Below are 12,496 nucleotides of genomic sequence, written 5' to 3' on the forward strand. Positions count from 1 at the left end.
AGTTTGTACACAGGCTTTCCTGCGAAAATGTTGCTGATATAGGGGCATATTCAATTAGGTGCATATTCTTTTCGCATGCTGGACTTCTCACCAATATCGCTGGTTTTCCATGTGAAAAAGTATCATGCTCGTCCCTGCTTATCCCCGTATTCAATTAGAAAATGGCGAAAATGGGACCCAGCGAATTCGAACCTGGCGAAAAGTCCTGTCAGATTTGGGGAAATCAGCTTGACACCCCCCAAAAGATGCCCTGACATTGGGGATCACTATAGATACCCCCGAATAAGCCTGCTGAAGGTATTTGGGGTTACATAAATTCTCTCAATAGCTGCTAATTAGTGTCTTTGCAGAAGTGGTGAAGAATAGCATTTAGCAGGGTTTTTTGCAGAAAATAAATAGTCCCAGCAAATTTGGGGTACATGAAAATGGGTGCTAGCATATTTTAAAGTTGTTAAAGTGAAGTTTTAAAAAACCTAAAAAATCCACCTTCCGCAAACACCTGCAAACTTAAAAACACCTGGGGCATACTTGGGGACCCCCTGGAGTCTATTTTGCTAGTTATTAAGTTTGTCTCCCAACTTTGTACTTTTTCACCCCCTTTTTTCAAACTCATTTGTGTTCTTAAGTTTTATTTAAACATTTTTTGACACAGTTTACCTTTGGGGGGCTGTCTCAAGGGTGCAGGGTGGTTTCCGCAAGTTTGTACCCCAAAACCGCAATTCTGCACTTTTTTTCAACAGCTTTCATAGCCGAATCTTTTTCGCCGATTCCAATGCATTGACTTTCCGCACCGGCAAAAAGACTTTGGAATTGAATATGGGGCTAAGTTTTCGACTGGCGAAATGACATCACCAGCGATACTTTTCCACAGAAACGGGCTTTTCGCACCTAATTGAATACGGCCCATAGTCTTGGTATGTCAATTATTCAGCTCATGCAATAGAGAGATCTGGCTGGTCAACTGTTCAAAAGTTGGAAGACCAGCACCAATTGATCGGAGTGACCAAATGGAAAATAGTGATATGTAATATCATAGTTTCATGGTCATACTGTATTTGCCAACTTGGCTAGCACAAAATGAAGCTTATAAAACAGTAGAAGACAGTCAAAATGAGTCTCTTGGTGCACCTAGATTATCATAACTTGAGGACAAGTGATCTGTATACTAATTTAAGGCATCTGGAAGAACATATTGCATGACTTATGAACTGAATGTTTTTCTATTTCCTAAGAGAAGTGTTTTAAACCTAGTAAACACCTCACTACAAAAAAGTGGCAGGAATAAGGCTGTCATAGAGATAAGTGATGTGCCTGCAGAGCTACTGTATACATTTTGAAGAGTGTAACATGGTACAATATTGATTTTTGATGATCGATTTATACTGCAACAGAAATTCTATAAGCATTGATTTTATGTAAATGTTCCACTCTTTGCTGCATTCCTTTAAATCCAGAGTGTATACCACTGATATAAATAATTCATTTATTCACTTGTACACACATGGAAAAGGGTGAGATGGCCATATGTAACACTCTTTTATTGTAGATTGAAATTCGAAAACAGAATAGTCTGATTCTGAGCCCCTTTTGGCCCAATTTTTCTCTGACTCACTTTTCTGCTTCAGAAATGATCACTCTGTATGAATACCTATTTATTATTAGGTGACAATGTGCAACCTACTGTAGCAGAATTCTGATTAAAATAACAGTTACAGTAATTTCATCAGTTTTTTATTTTTCATTTTTAACAAGCAAAAACAGTCCAAAAATGTAAATAAGTTCAGCTGTTGATTAAATATTAAAGTGACAATATTTGTCTTTTATGTTTACACTGGTCATGTACAGAAGTTTTTTTTAAGGTAAGAGAATGGTGCAGTTTCCATTGTTCTAGAGGGAATTGGTATGAAATACCGATAGTTGGGATCCTGGTGGTCAGAATCCCGACGCCGGGTTCCCGACAGGGTTAACATACCGACACTTGTTGGTCGGTATGCTAACCCTCCCCCTTCCCTAACCCTAACCCTTCCTCCCTCTCTGGTGCCTGAACATAACCTCCCCCCCAGTGCTTAAACCTAACTTCTCCCTCCCCGCACCCTAAACTTAACCCTCCCAACTTAGTGCCTAACCCTAATTCTCCCCCTAGTACCTAACCCTAACCCTCCCCCAACCCCGTTACTTACCTTTGGCATCCCGGCGGTCGGGATGCCGGCACCAGGATTCTGACCTGTGTTGTTATTCTGGCGCCGGTAATGTAAGCATACCTGCTAGAGGTATCAGAAAGACTAAGGGCATGATTCAGAGATGGACGGAATTGCAGAGCTGCACACAAGTTGCTGTGCAATTCCGTCCATCTAAAATTCAAATGCAGCAGGAGATAAGCTGTAGTAAACAGACACCTCCTTACTGCATCTACGATCCCAGCGCTGTGACCGAGGTTGCAGCCTGGGATCTGGTTGCCCCTTTGTCGAGATTGCAGCAGCCGAAGCTTATCGCAGCCTGCCCGGGTTGTGGCAGCTAGCGAGACCAGGAAATCTGTGTCCACTGGCGCAGACCCTGGCTCGTCCCTCCCGGAAAACTGGGCCCGTCCCTGTTTCTGGGAATGCTGCCCAGGAACGCCAGTGCTCCGCCCCCAAATGCTGTTGCATGTCAATCACGCTGAAGCTTGGTAGGGCCTACGGGAGAGATCGCGGGATCCGTTCTGCACATGAGCAGAAAGAGTCCTTCGCATGCGCAGACCACTCACCATCGGAGATGTACACTAACCATCTTGTTTAGCGTACATCTCTGAATCAAGCCTTAAGCTCACCCCTTGTCTGAGAGTAGAGGTTGGCACCAGTCATTTGAGCCAGCAACTATTTTCCCACTCTGATCCATTTGGTACATCTACATGAAGACAACTCATAATTTATATAGTAACCAAGGTAAGAAAAAAGACAGAAGTCTGTCAAGTTAAGAATATTTAGCCCTTGAACTGTAGACCAAGAAAAGGACAAAGCAGCATCCCAATTAGATAGCTGCCAATATAACATTATGGTGTATTTTAAAATAAAAACCTCCTTGACCCAATTCTATCGCTCTTTGTATGCATCCCAATGTATTATTAACCTTTGAGCAGCTACCTGACATTGGCCACTCTGGTTACTGTCTGAATCCTTCTCCATCTCTTATTTCTCCATATGTCTATCTTCCTGTGTGTATTGTTATCACAGTCTAGGTGCTTTCATGTTTATCTATGTAAAACGTCATCTGATATTTTTCTGCCCAACTTTCCTATTTCTCTAAACCTTTCTATAATGAGTTAATATCCTTTTGGTGTTGATAGCCCTACATAGTTTTGCAGCATCTGCAAATGTGGACAGCTTTTCCTTATTATATCAAACTCAAGCAGATGTAAGGGCCACCCAACTGCATTTGGCCAAGGACTGCATTACTTATAAAGTAAAAAAGTGCTCCCCCACCTTCCCTTATATCTATAGTTTTAGTGATTTTGACCCATTTTATGTCCTCCACCTCCACTTTAATATTTTTTTTTAGATGATTTAGCGCCATTTTCCCCAGACTTCCATTTACTCAATATTTTGTTACTCATGTCCCCTTCCTCCATCCTACCCCATGCACCTAAAATTTTTATTCTAGACGTATTCTCTAGTTCCCCATCCCCTCTCCTTGCATTCTGATGGGCAGCCGGTGTGTCTTTTATTGTGCCAGGTGCTTCTGTCAAAAATGTTTTCACAGAGGCACCTAGCAAGGATAATCGCTGCACACCTCCTGGTCCACATGTCTGAGACCCCTGCTCTTGGCCATATGCAAGGTCATGAATATTAATAGGACAGCATGTAATACTAAACTGTGGTCCACCATTAGTAAATAATAATAGCCCATTCTGCATATGTTTAATTTCTGATGAGTTTCCTTTACTTAAATCTGCTTTCTCAGGGGTCTATTTACTAAGCAGCGTTAGGAGACAGAGTGAAAAGTGATAAGGTGCCAGCCAATCAGCTCCCAACTGTCATTTTTCAAACACAGCTTGTGAGATGACAGTTGGGAGCTGATTGGCTGGCACCTTATCACTTTTCACTCGGTCTCCTAACACTGCTTAGTAAATAGACCCCTCAGTGTGTAAAAATCACCCTTCCCACCACTTCCCTTGCCAGAGGCCTGTATGCTGCTCCATGCAGCAGTTTTACCCAGAGGTACATCATTTGTTTTGCAGCCGTGCCCAAAAGTGGTAACTGTATGATAATGTGGATTGTTTGGATAGGATCAATTTAAAGGCTATTACAACAAGATGAGTTATTGTATACATTATTAATAGAGAAGTAATTGAGATGTCAGTGATGGGTTAGGTGATAAATATGTACAATCTTGATAGATTGGTTCACACTTGGAATGAACCATGGCAGAAAGGCCATAGAGAATGTTTGTAAAAACCATCACTTTATTACAATCCAATTATAAATTCACTAAAATAACAGAACAAGCACAGGAACGCTGGTATGCTAGATAGAAAATGTGTAGTGCTTCAATAATCACATATAGTGATTTCAGATTATGCCGTAATTAGCTCAAATAAAAGCGAAACAGTCTGTAGGTGAGATTGTGTCTCAGCACTGATCGTATTCACACATTAAATGCCATGTAGGCAAAATCATTGACCGAGAAGGCCGCCATTTAAATGGCATAAACATGAGACTGCGCCCTAGAAGTGAAATATCTTAAATTTTAAATGTAATTACATTTTTAATACCATATTGGTTATCTGCTTGCGTCTAAAGTTTATGAATTAGTTTATTGAAACAAATCATGAATGAAAGAATTTCCGCTGGAAATAAATTGTACTCCGCCATTTTTAGGGACTTTACCAAGAAAATACAAAAAGGAACTGCTAGCGGTTAAATTGAGAAACAGACCCAGCAAGCAAGAACTGGAAGACAGGAACATCTTCCCTCAGAGGACAGATGAGGAAAGACAGATGATCAGACAGCAAATTGAAATCAAGCTTTCAAAGTAAGTGCGGAGAGGTCTGGGGAGAGTTGTATGCGCTTGGAACATATTGATAAGTGTGTCTCTGAGGTTGGAAGCTGCCAGACTGCACATGAGTAGGCATTCATTGAGATGTATGGATAATTATAATTTAAGCGATTATTCATGAGGATCACCCAGACCAGCACTTGGCAGGTATTTAAGTAGTGATTAGTGTCACAGTGTTAATGGAGCTAGTAATACATTTATTAATAGATATGCATGACCTACACATTAAATATGTTGGTCATAATTTAATATCACAAATAAAAAAAACATATATACATATGTATACATATAAACACCATTACTCTACACATAGCACAGTATATCTGTCTTTAGAATTTTGACTGGGTAACCTATGGCAGCTTCCACATCAGAGTTCTAAAGCCCAGTGTCGCTGTATTTCCTGCTATTGCAAAATTCCATTGGTTTTATATATAACAGCCAAATTAAAATGCATCTTTGGCTATTATGAGTTTGTTTAATGATAGTTCTCCAAAGGTTTAATGCGGGCTGAATAATTATATGTAACTATTTAGCCTGAATGAATTGATTTTGGCAATAGTTTGCTACTAGCAGTTCTATGAATTTATCTTGGTGACATAAAAGAGTAGGCGGGTCAGACAAATATCTCATTGGCAGATAGAAATTACAGTATGATCAAATTGGGACCCTAAAACTGATGTAACAATTTGCATTAATCAATGTCACTGTCCCTTTTTAGTAATAATATCTGAGTTCCTTTAACAATTGAAAATCTATTGTTTCATCTAAAAAAATACTAAATGAATGGATTCAATGCGCTGTACATTAATCTCCATTGGAAGATGTCAACACTACGTTGCTGCAATGTCTATTCATGATTATTTCCAAAGAGTTTGCTTTTCATGTTATGGCAAGATCTAGCGGGACTGTTTTATCACCTGGGTCTGGGGCTTCAACTCTGTTTCCTGCCTTGTTGAGCTGGCTTTGAGTAAGGACCCTTGAATAACAAAGATGGCTGTGATGGAACCTGCCCTGGTAGCTCTTGTTATTGTTTCTGTGTAGGCTAAGTCAGTGGTTCCCAGTCTGGGTACCGTGGCACCATGAGGTGCCTCGGGGCACTTGCAGGGGTGCCACGGGTTGGTGGTCCAGGACCAAATCTAATTATTATTTATGGTCAATGTGATAGGTAAAACTAGTGCTGGTGTCTGCCAATCATAAAATATGTGTACAAACAAAAGTGCAACCCTGGCCATCACCACATAACTGACTCTAAGGAAAGGTAGTAAGCAAAATTTACTTCATTTCATAATTTTTCCTTCTTTCTCAATAAGGAACTTTTGGTCTAGGGGTTCCGTGAAAACAAATCTGAAATTGTAGGGCGTCATGATTCAAGAAAGTGTAGGAACCACTGGGTTAAGTACTAAGCCCTAACGTGTATTCCCATTTATTGCACTTTTCATTAGTTAGTAAGTGCATATAAAGGGCAATAAAATTGTAAAGAGTAACTGCTATCCTTTACACTATTGTCGTCTAAAATGTTATAATACAGGACGCTTTATTAATAGATCGAGCTAATTCACATGGACAAAGTCCATAAAATGGATGACAAAGACAAGCCTAAAGCATGGTTTAGTTTTCATGAGCTCTTCTCCATTCCTCCAGCACATGTGAGAATGCTCCTTCAAAGATGATTCCTCTTTTTTCATGTTACAAACTGACCTCACTCATGTGTATAACAGTGCATTGACAGGCTCCACAGCAAGAGCAGAGCGGGGTACTTTTCTGAGTATGCTCGCACTGGCATAAGCGCACACTGTACACATGCACCTGCACAGAAGAAGCCTCTCAAAAGAACTGTGAGTTGAAGCTGTGGCTTTTTAAGGGACGGGGATGTGACATTGCCAGGCCCATATTGTCATACTCCCATTATCAAATGCAAGGTAACCACATCTGACCAGTAGCCTCCATTGGAGACCACTATAATATGTACAGCCCAATCTGGTGGCTAATATATACAGTACACACTCTGGTTACTAATATACAATATAGACCTCACTCTGAAGGGTGTGATGCAGTAGAGCCCCCAACCGATGAAGCCCACCAATAAGAAGGGTACAGCATTATCATTTTCAAGAGTAGATTTTATTGTGAGAGCCTATGTGTAAAATGTATAGAATCCATCTTTTTGCTATTTTGGAAAGTTGAAGTAATACTAAAGGAAATACCACAGTGTATTTCTTGGTGGTAGGTTTAAAAAAAATACACAGTTTTTGGGCAATTTTGGGTACATTGGACGATATTCAATTGATTTAGCGCGCCCAAACGGGTCACTTTTCACGCATTTCAACTCACACGCCTGTGGGGACTGCGAGCTAAAATGCTGGTGCAGGCAGCTGATCGTGCTCGACAGGAGCAACAATTGAATAGCTCCATCAGGCGTGAGGGGGGGTTGAAACAATTGAATTCCGCCCATTGTGTTTGCCGTATGAGGGGAAAAAAATCAAACTATTGCTATTTTCTGGAAATTCAAAGAGCAAGTGATAATTTGTCTGGATACAGCCTAAATAATGACTGGTATTGGTGTTGGAATGTGACCAACCCAAAAAGTGACAAAATACTGTAGGCTCAGCAGTGACTGGGCTATACATAGAAAATTAGTCATTTTGGACTGAGTTTGAATTACTTTTTTATCTGTAGATGCGGAAAGAAAGAGGACTGTGGCTCCGCAAAGGAGAATGGGGCTGACACCTAAAATGTTGAAAAAAGCATTTGGGGAAATACTGGGCAAGACTTGAGTGGCGAGGGATAAGCTGATATCTATGATCTATAACGATATCGTTCAACAATAAATTGTTCATATCGTTAATTTTTATGCAGTGAACGACCAATGAGTGACCAACAATGCGGATTCCCGCGTAGACAATAACGATATCTATGGTCGCCTGTACATGCAGGCCAACTTGGACGATCTCATCAAGATTTGCATGTTCAGAGATGTGGCAGGATGACTTCACTAAAACATATCTATCATAGATATCTTTCAGAGTGTACACCCAATATCGTTTGCCCTGCACTACAGAAAAGTTGTGCAGATTGTACCGTGTGTATGCAGCTTTAGATGCACATTTATAGAATGACAATTTGAACATGTCCCCTTAGAAGTCAGGGGAGAAAATTCAGATGACCCTCTCCCATTAAGGTGTCCTCAGTTTTAGCCTATCTTTTTAGTTCTGGCTTGGTATGTTAGAAAATATGTGAGCACACTAGTACTATATCGGGAATACGGGTGAACCTATGCCTCTGAGGTTGTGGCTTTAAGCTTCATCTTCAAATTTGCGGGGATTTCTTACTTATCATCATACATTTGTTACATTGAGTTGGCAAGAAGTGGAGATATATGCCAAGAAATAGAAGTGTTTGAGAAAAACATAGCATTATGTATATTATGGTCATTTTAACTGCATTAAGTCTACTCACCCAGGAAATGTAGAGTGTGCTCTGAGGCTGCTATATCTTATTGAATGTCTAAGTTGTGGAGTGATTTTCATCTGAAACAGCTTGAAATATTTTTTGGTAGTAGTGGTTTCTCTTAAGAGGGGCATCCACTAAACGATTTTAGTAGGTGATTGAACGATAACGACATAGTTATCGTTCAATCGTTTAAAAGCCCCCACCTCTCTCAGCCAATGAACGCTCAGATACGGCTCTATAAAGGCAGAAGCCGCATCTGAGCGTTTCATTCGGGAGATATCAACCATCCTGGTTGGTATCAGTTGCGTGGATCACGATTTTCATTGTTTTTGTTTTCTGAAGACCTTGGATGCCTACTTTGGACAAGGGGACCACTCCTGGTAATGTAGGTGAGTATGTGCCACTGCCTGTCTGCATCGACGGAGCTGCCGGGGGGACACACTCGCAACTGTTTGCAGTTCGCATGGGGTCCCCGACTACAGAGACCACTGTCACTAAAAAGGGGGTTCCACATGCTCCTGCTTGCAGTGCGCATTGCAGTCCCCCACTAGTCAAGCCGCTACTGGCAGCAGAGGCAGCTACGTGATTATTTCCCTGGCTACCCAACTAGCGGGGTAGCCAGGTTCACATAATTGGCGGTGTACTGGGGCAGCCAAGTGGCATCTCTGTGTGAGGTCTCCCTCACACAGCGCGCTTCCATATCCAAGTTAAGCGCCATAGCGGAGGGGGGGTAGAGCCTAGCTCCGGAGTCCTGTTCCTTCCTCCCAGCGGCCTCAGCGCTTCTCTGAAGCGTGCTGGCGGCCATTACACGGAGGACACTGACTGCTGCAATAGAAATAGCTGCTGCATGAACACTGACAGCCTGATCTAAACTGTGAGTGAACAGTGGGGTTTAGGCTTGTCAGGAGAGCATTTATGGCAGAAAGGAACTACTTTCATTTCAGTGGTTACTTGTTATCAATGCCTAGCGTTTTTTAGCACTGCTCGGAGCGCTGTTTGGGCAAGTGTGTTACTCCTTATCTAAGCCCTTCTCTCCTGCCTCTCTATATCTCAGTCTCTACCTGTTGACTTTTTACATTACACTATCTCAGTCTCTACCTGTTGACTTTTTCCACTACACTTTACTGTTGATTGTGTGGGGTCTGTATGTACCATGGCTGGAAGGGGCTCTAAGGTGTCTCAAAAGTTTACACAGGGGCAGTCATCTAACTCCCTATTGTGTGACAATTGTGATCCTGAACAACAATCTTCACGGATTTCAGATCCGCCTTCCTGGTCGGCGCAGTTTGCATCTGTTATGTCGCATCTCTCTGCTGAGTTGGAGGATTCTGAGAAGGAGAGAGAAGCTTCCAGGTTAGCTACTCTAGGGGAAACGGCATGGGCGTGGTCCTTAGCTAAATCGATAGAAGGGATCACAAAAGCCATGGCTTCTTCCCATGCCACGGCAAAGGGACCCTCTCCACAGGCCTCAAAAAAGAGACTGTTACCCTCAGTCCTCCAGTCGGACGACTCAGAGGAGGAGGGTATGCCAGTTTTAGAAGAGGGCCAATATGCTCCAGATTAGCCTGGAGAGCTCCAGGAGGAGCCTGAGCCTGTGTCCGAAGGGATAGAGACGTTAATTTCTGCAATCCTCCAGGTATTGCAGATAAAGGAAGAGGACAAGGGTTCTGCCCGGCAGTCTTTCTTTTTAAAGAAACAAAGACAAGCTGCTGCTTTTTCCAACTTCAGAAGAACTGGATTCTCTTCTGATTTCAGCTTGGGAACATCCGGATAAAAGATTTCATATGTCCCGCGGCTATTATCTTCTTATACTTTTCCTGCAGATAGATCCTTCGGTCTCGCGTCTTCCTGGAGCCACGACTTTGAAGGAGAAATCAGACAGGAGATTAGAGAATACTGTCAAGTCCATTTATACAGCTGCAGGTGTAACTCTGCGTCCTGCGATTGTAGGCTGCTGGACTAGCAAAGCTATTGAGCTTTGGGCAAGACAATTGGCTGATGGGATGAGAGACCAGCTACCGGTGGAGGAACTTATTCCTTTAGCAGAGCATATAGGTGAACCTGCAGCTTATCTTGGAGAGTCGTCCAAAGACGTTTGCAATCTTTCCTCCGAACATCAGCTCTGGTGGTTTCAGAGCGCAGAGCGCTTTGGCTTAAACAATAGCAGGTGGATGCAGAATCAAAGAAAGCTGTGGAAGCTCTTCCCTTTATCGGAAAGGTCTTATTTGGAGTGGAACTAGATACATTTATTTCTCAGGCTACTGGGGGTAAATCCACTTATCTTCTTTCTGCGGCTCCGCCTCATAGAAGATCTTACTCTGGACCCTCGTTTTGGTCCTTTCATGCCCCGGAACATTCCCAGGGTCGCTTCAGTGGAAGACCTACAACTTCCCGTGGTTCCAGAGGACGTGGCAGAACTGCAACAACATCTACATAACAGGAGGCTAAGTCAACTAACAAACCTAGTGCATGAAGGGCTTCCCTCTCACCTGGTGGACCCCAGAGTGGGAGAACGTCTTTGGGACTTCAGAGAAGTATGGATGAAATCTTGTACGGACACTTGGGTTTGAGACCTCATCATCCACGGATACAAGGTCGATTTTCAGTTTCAGCCTCCCCCTCAGTTTTTCACCACCGGTTTGCCAGTTTTCTACGACAGGAGTGTCGTATTACAAGAGGCAATAGACAAACTTCTATCCGCATGTGTTTTGGTTCATGTTCACAAGTCTCAGACCGGACAGAGGGCCTGATTCAGACCCGCTCGCAAGCGCATAGCGATCGCAAGCGGGTCGGTGGTGGCCCAGTGCACACGTGCGAGCCCCGGAGCGAGTGGAAAAAGCACTCACTCCGTGGCTAACTACAAAAGGGGCGACTGTCAATGTTGATCGACAGCTCGCCCCATTTTGGAGGCGTGGTGGGGGGGTGGCTTCACAAACGGAGGCGTTCCCATGCGAACGCCTGCCGTTTGTGGGCGGCCCCACTGACATCACCAGTGATGTCAGTGGGAGAGCTTCCGGCTCTATTAGAGCCAGAAGCTCTCTGGGGCTTGCGGCCACGAGACCCTACCACAAGGGTCTCGTCGCAAGCCCGATGGTCGCTGATGGTCTTGACCATCGCGACCATCATCCTGGCCGCTCACAATAGCCGCTCCAAAAAAATAAAAAACGCCCTGATTCAGAGCGAGCACTCTTTCAGAGCGTCCATCTCTGAATCAGGCCCAGAGTCTCTATTCTTGTTTGTTTGTTATTTCGAAGCCGGACCGCTCGGTCAGACCTATTCTGAACTTGAAGGATCTCAGGGGGTCATTCAGACCCGCTCGCGAGGGAAGTTCGCTTGCAAGCGGGTCGATGTTTGGCGAATGCGCACGACGGAGGGAGCTCCGTCGTGCGCATGCGTGAGACCCGGCGAGCAACGAGAAATACGTCGCTCGGGGTCTCGCACCAAAGGGGGCATGCTGTCGATGGTGACTGACAGCACGCCCCCTTTGGTGGGCGTGCCGGGGGCGTGGCGGCCAGACGGAGGCGTTCCCATGGGAACGCCTACCATCTGAGTCCGGCCCCACTGACATCGGTAATGATGTCAGTGGGAGTGACTTTGGCTCTGATAGAGCCAAAATCACTCCTGGGCTTGTGGCAGCGAGACCCTACCGCAGGGTCTCGTTGCAAGCCCGATGGTCGCGATGGTCTTTGACCATCGCGACCATCATCATGGACGCTCGCATAAGCTGTGGGTGGTAACCCACAGCTATGCGAGCGTCCATGAGGACTCTCCAAAAACAGGTAGGAGGGCCCTGATTCAGAGCGAGCGCTCTGGTCAGAGCGTTCAGCTCTGAATCAGGCCCTCAATCCCTACTTGAAGATATTCAAGTTCAAGATGGAGTCCCTTGAGTCGGTTATTGCAGGACTGAAGGAAGCCGGATTCATGGTATCTCTAGATATCAAGGACTCCTACCTTCACATCCCTATCTGACCACCTCATCAGCCGTTTCTGAGGTTCGCCATTCGGAACTCACATT

General features: G+C 43.8%; 1 protein-coding gene across 6 annotated transcripts in view; it reads left to right on the top strand.

Moving 5' to 3' along the window:
- PHACTR3 (phosphatase and actin regulator 3) overlaps nt 1-12,496 on the top strand; it is a 219,130-nt gene that overhangs the window by 102,782 nt on the left and 103,852 nt on the right. For 5 of the 6 annotated variants that reach the window (XM_088482745.1, XM_088482768.1, XM_088482751.1 and 2 more), the window contains one exon: nt 4,854-5,007. In XM_088482745.1, coding sequence (XP_088338871.1) covers nt 4,854-5,007 — 154 coding nt within the window. Of the gene's footprint in view, nt 1-4,853; nt 5,008-7,707; nt 7,795-12,496 lie in introns of those variants that run through there. The other variant, XM_088482775.1, reaches the window with a different exon arrangement.

Source organism: Taudactylus pleione, unplaced genomic scaffold (assembly GCF_031769625.1).
Source record: "Taudactylus pleione unplaced genomic scaffold, aTauple2 ptg000018l, whole genome shotgun sequence".
Classification (NCBI taxonomy): domain Eukaryota; kingdom Metazoa; phylum Chordata; class Amphibia; order Anura; family Myobatrachidae; genus Taudactylus; species Taudactylus pleione.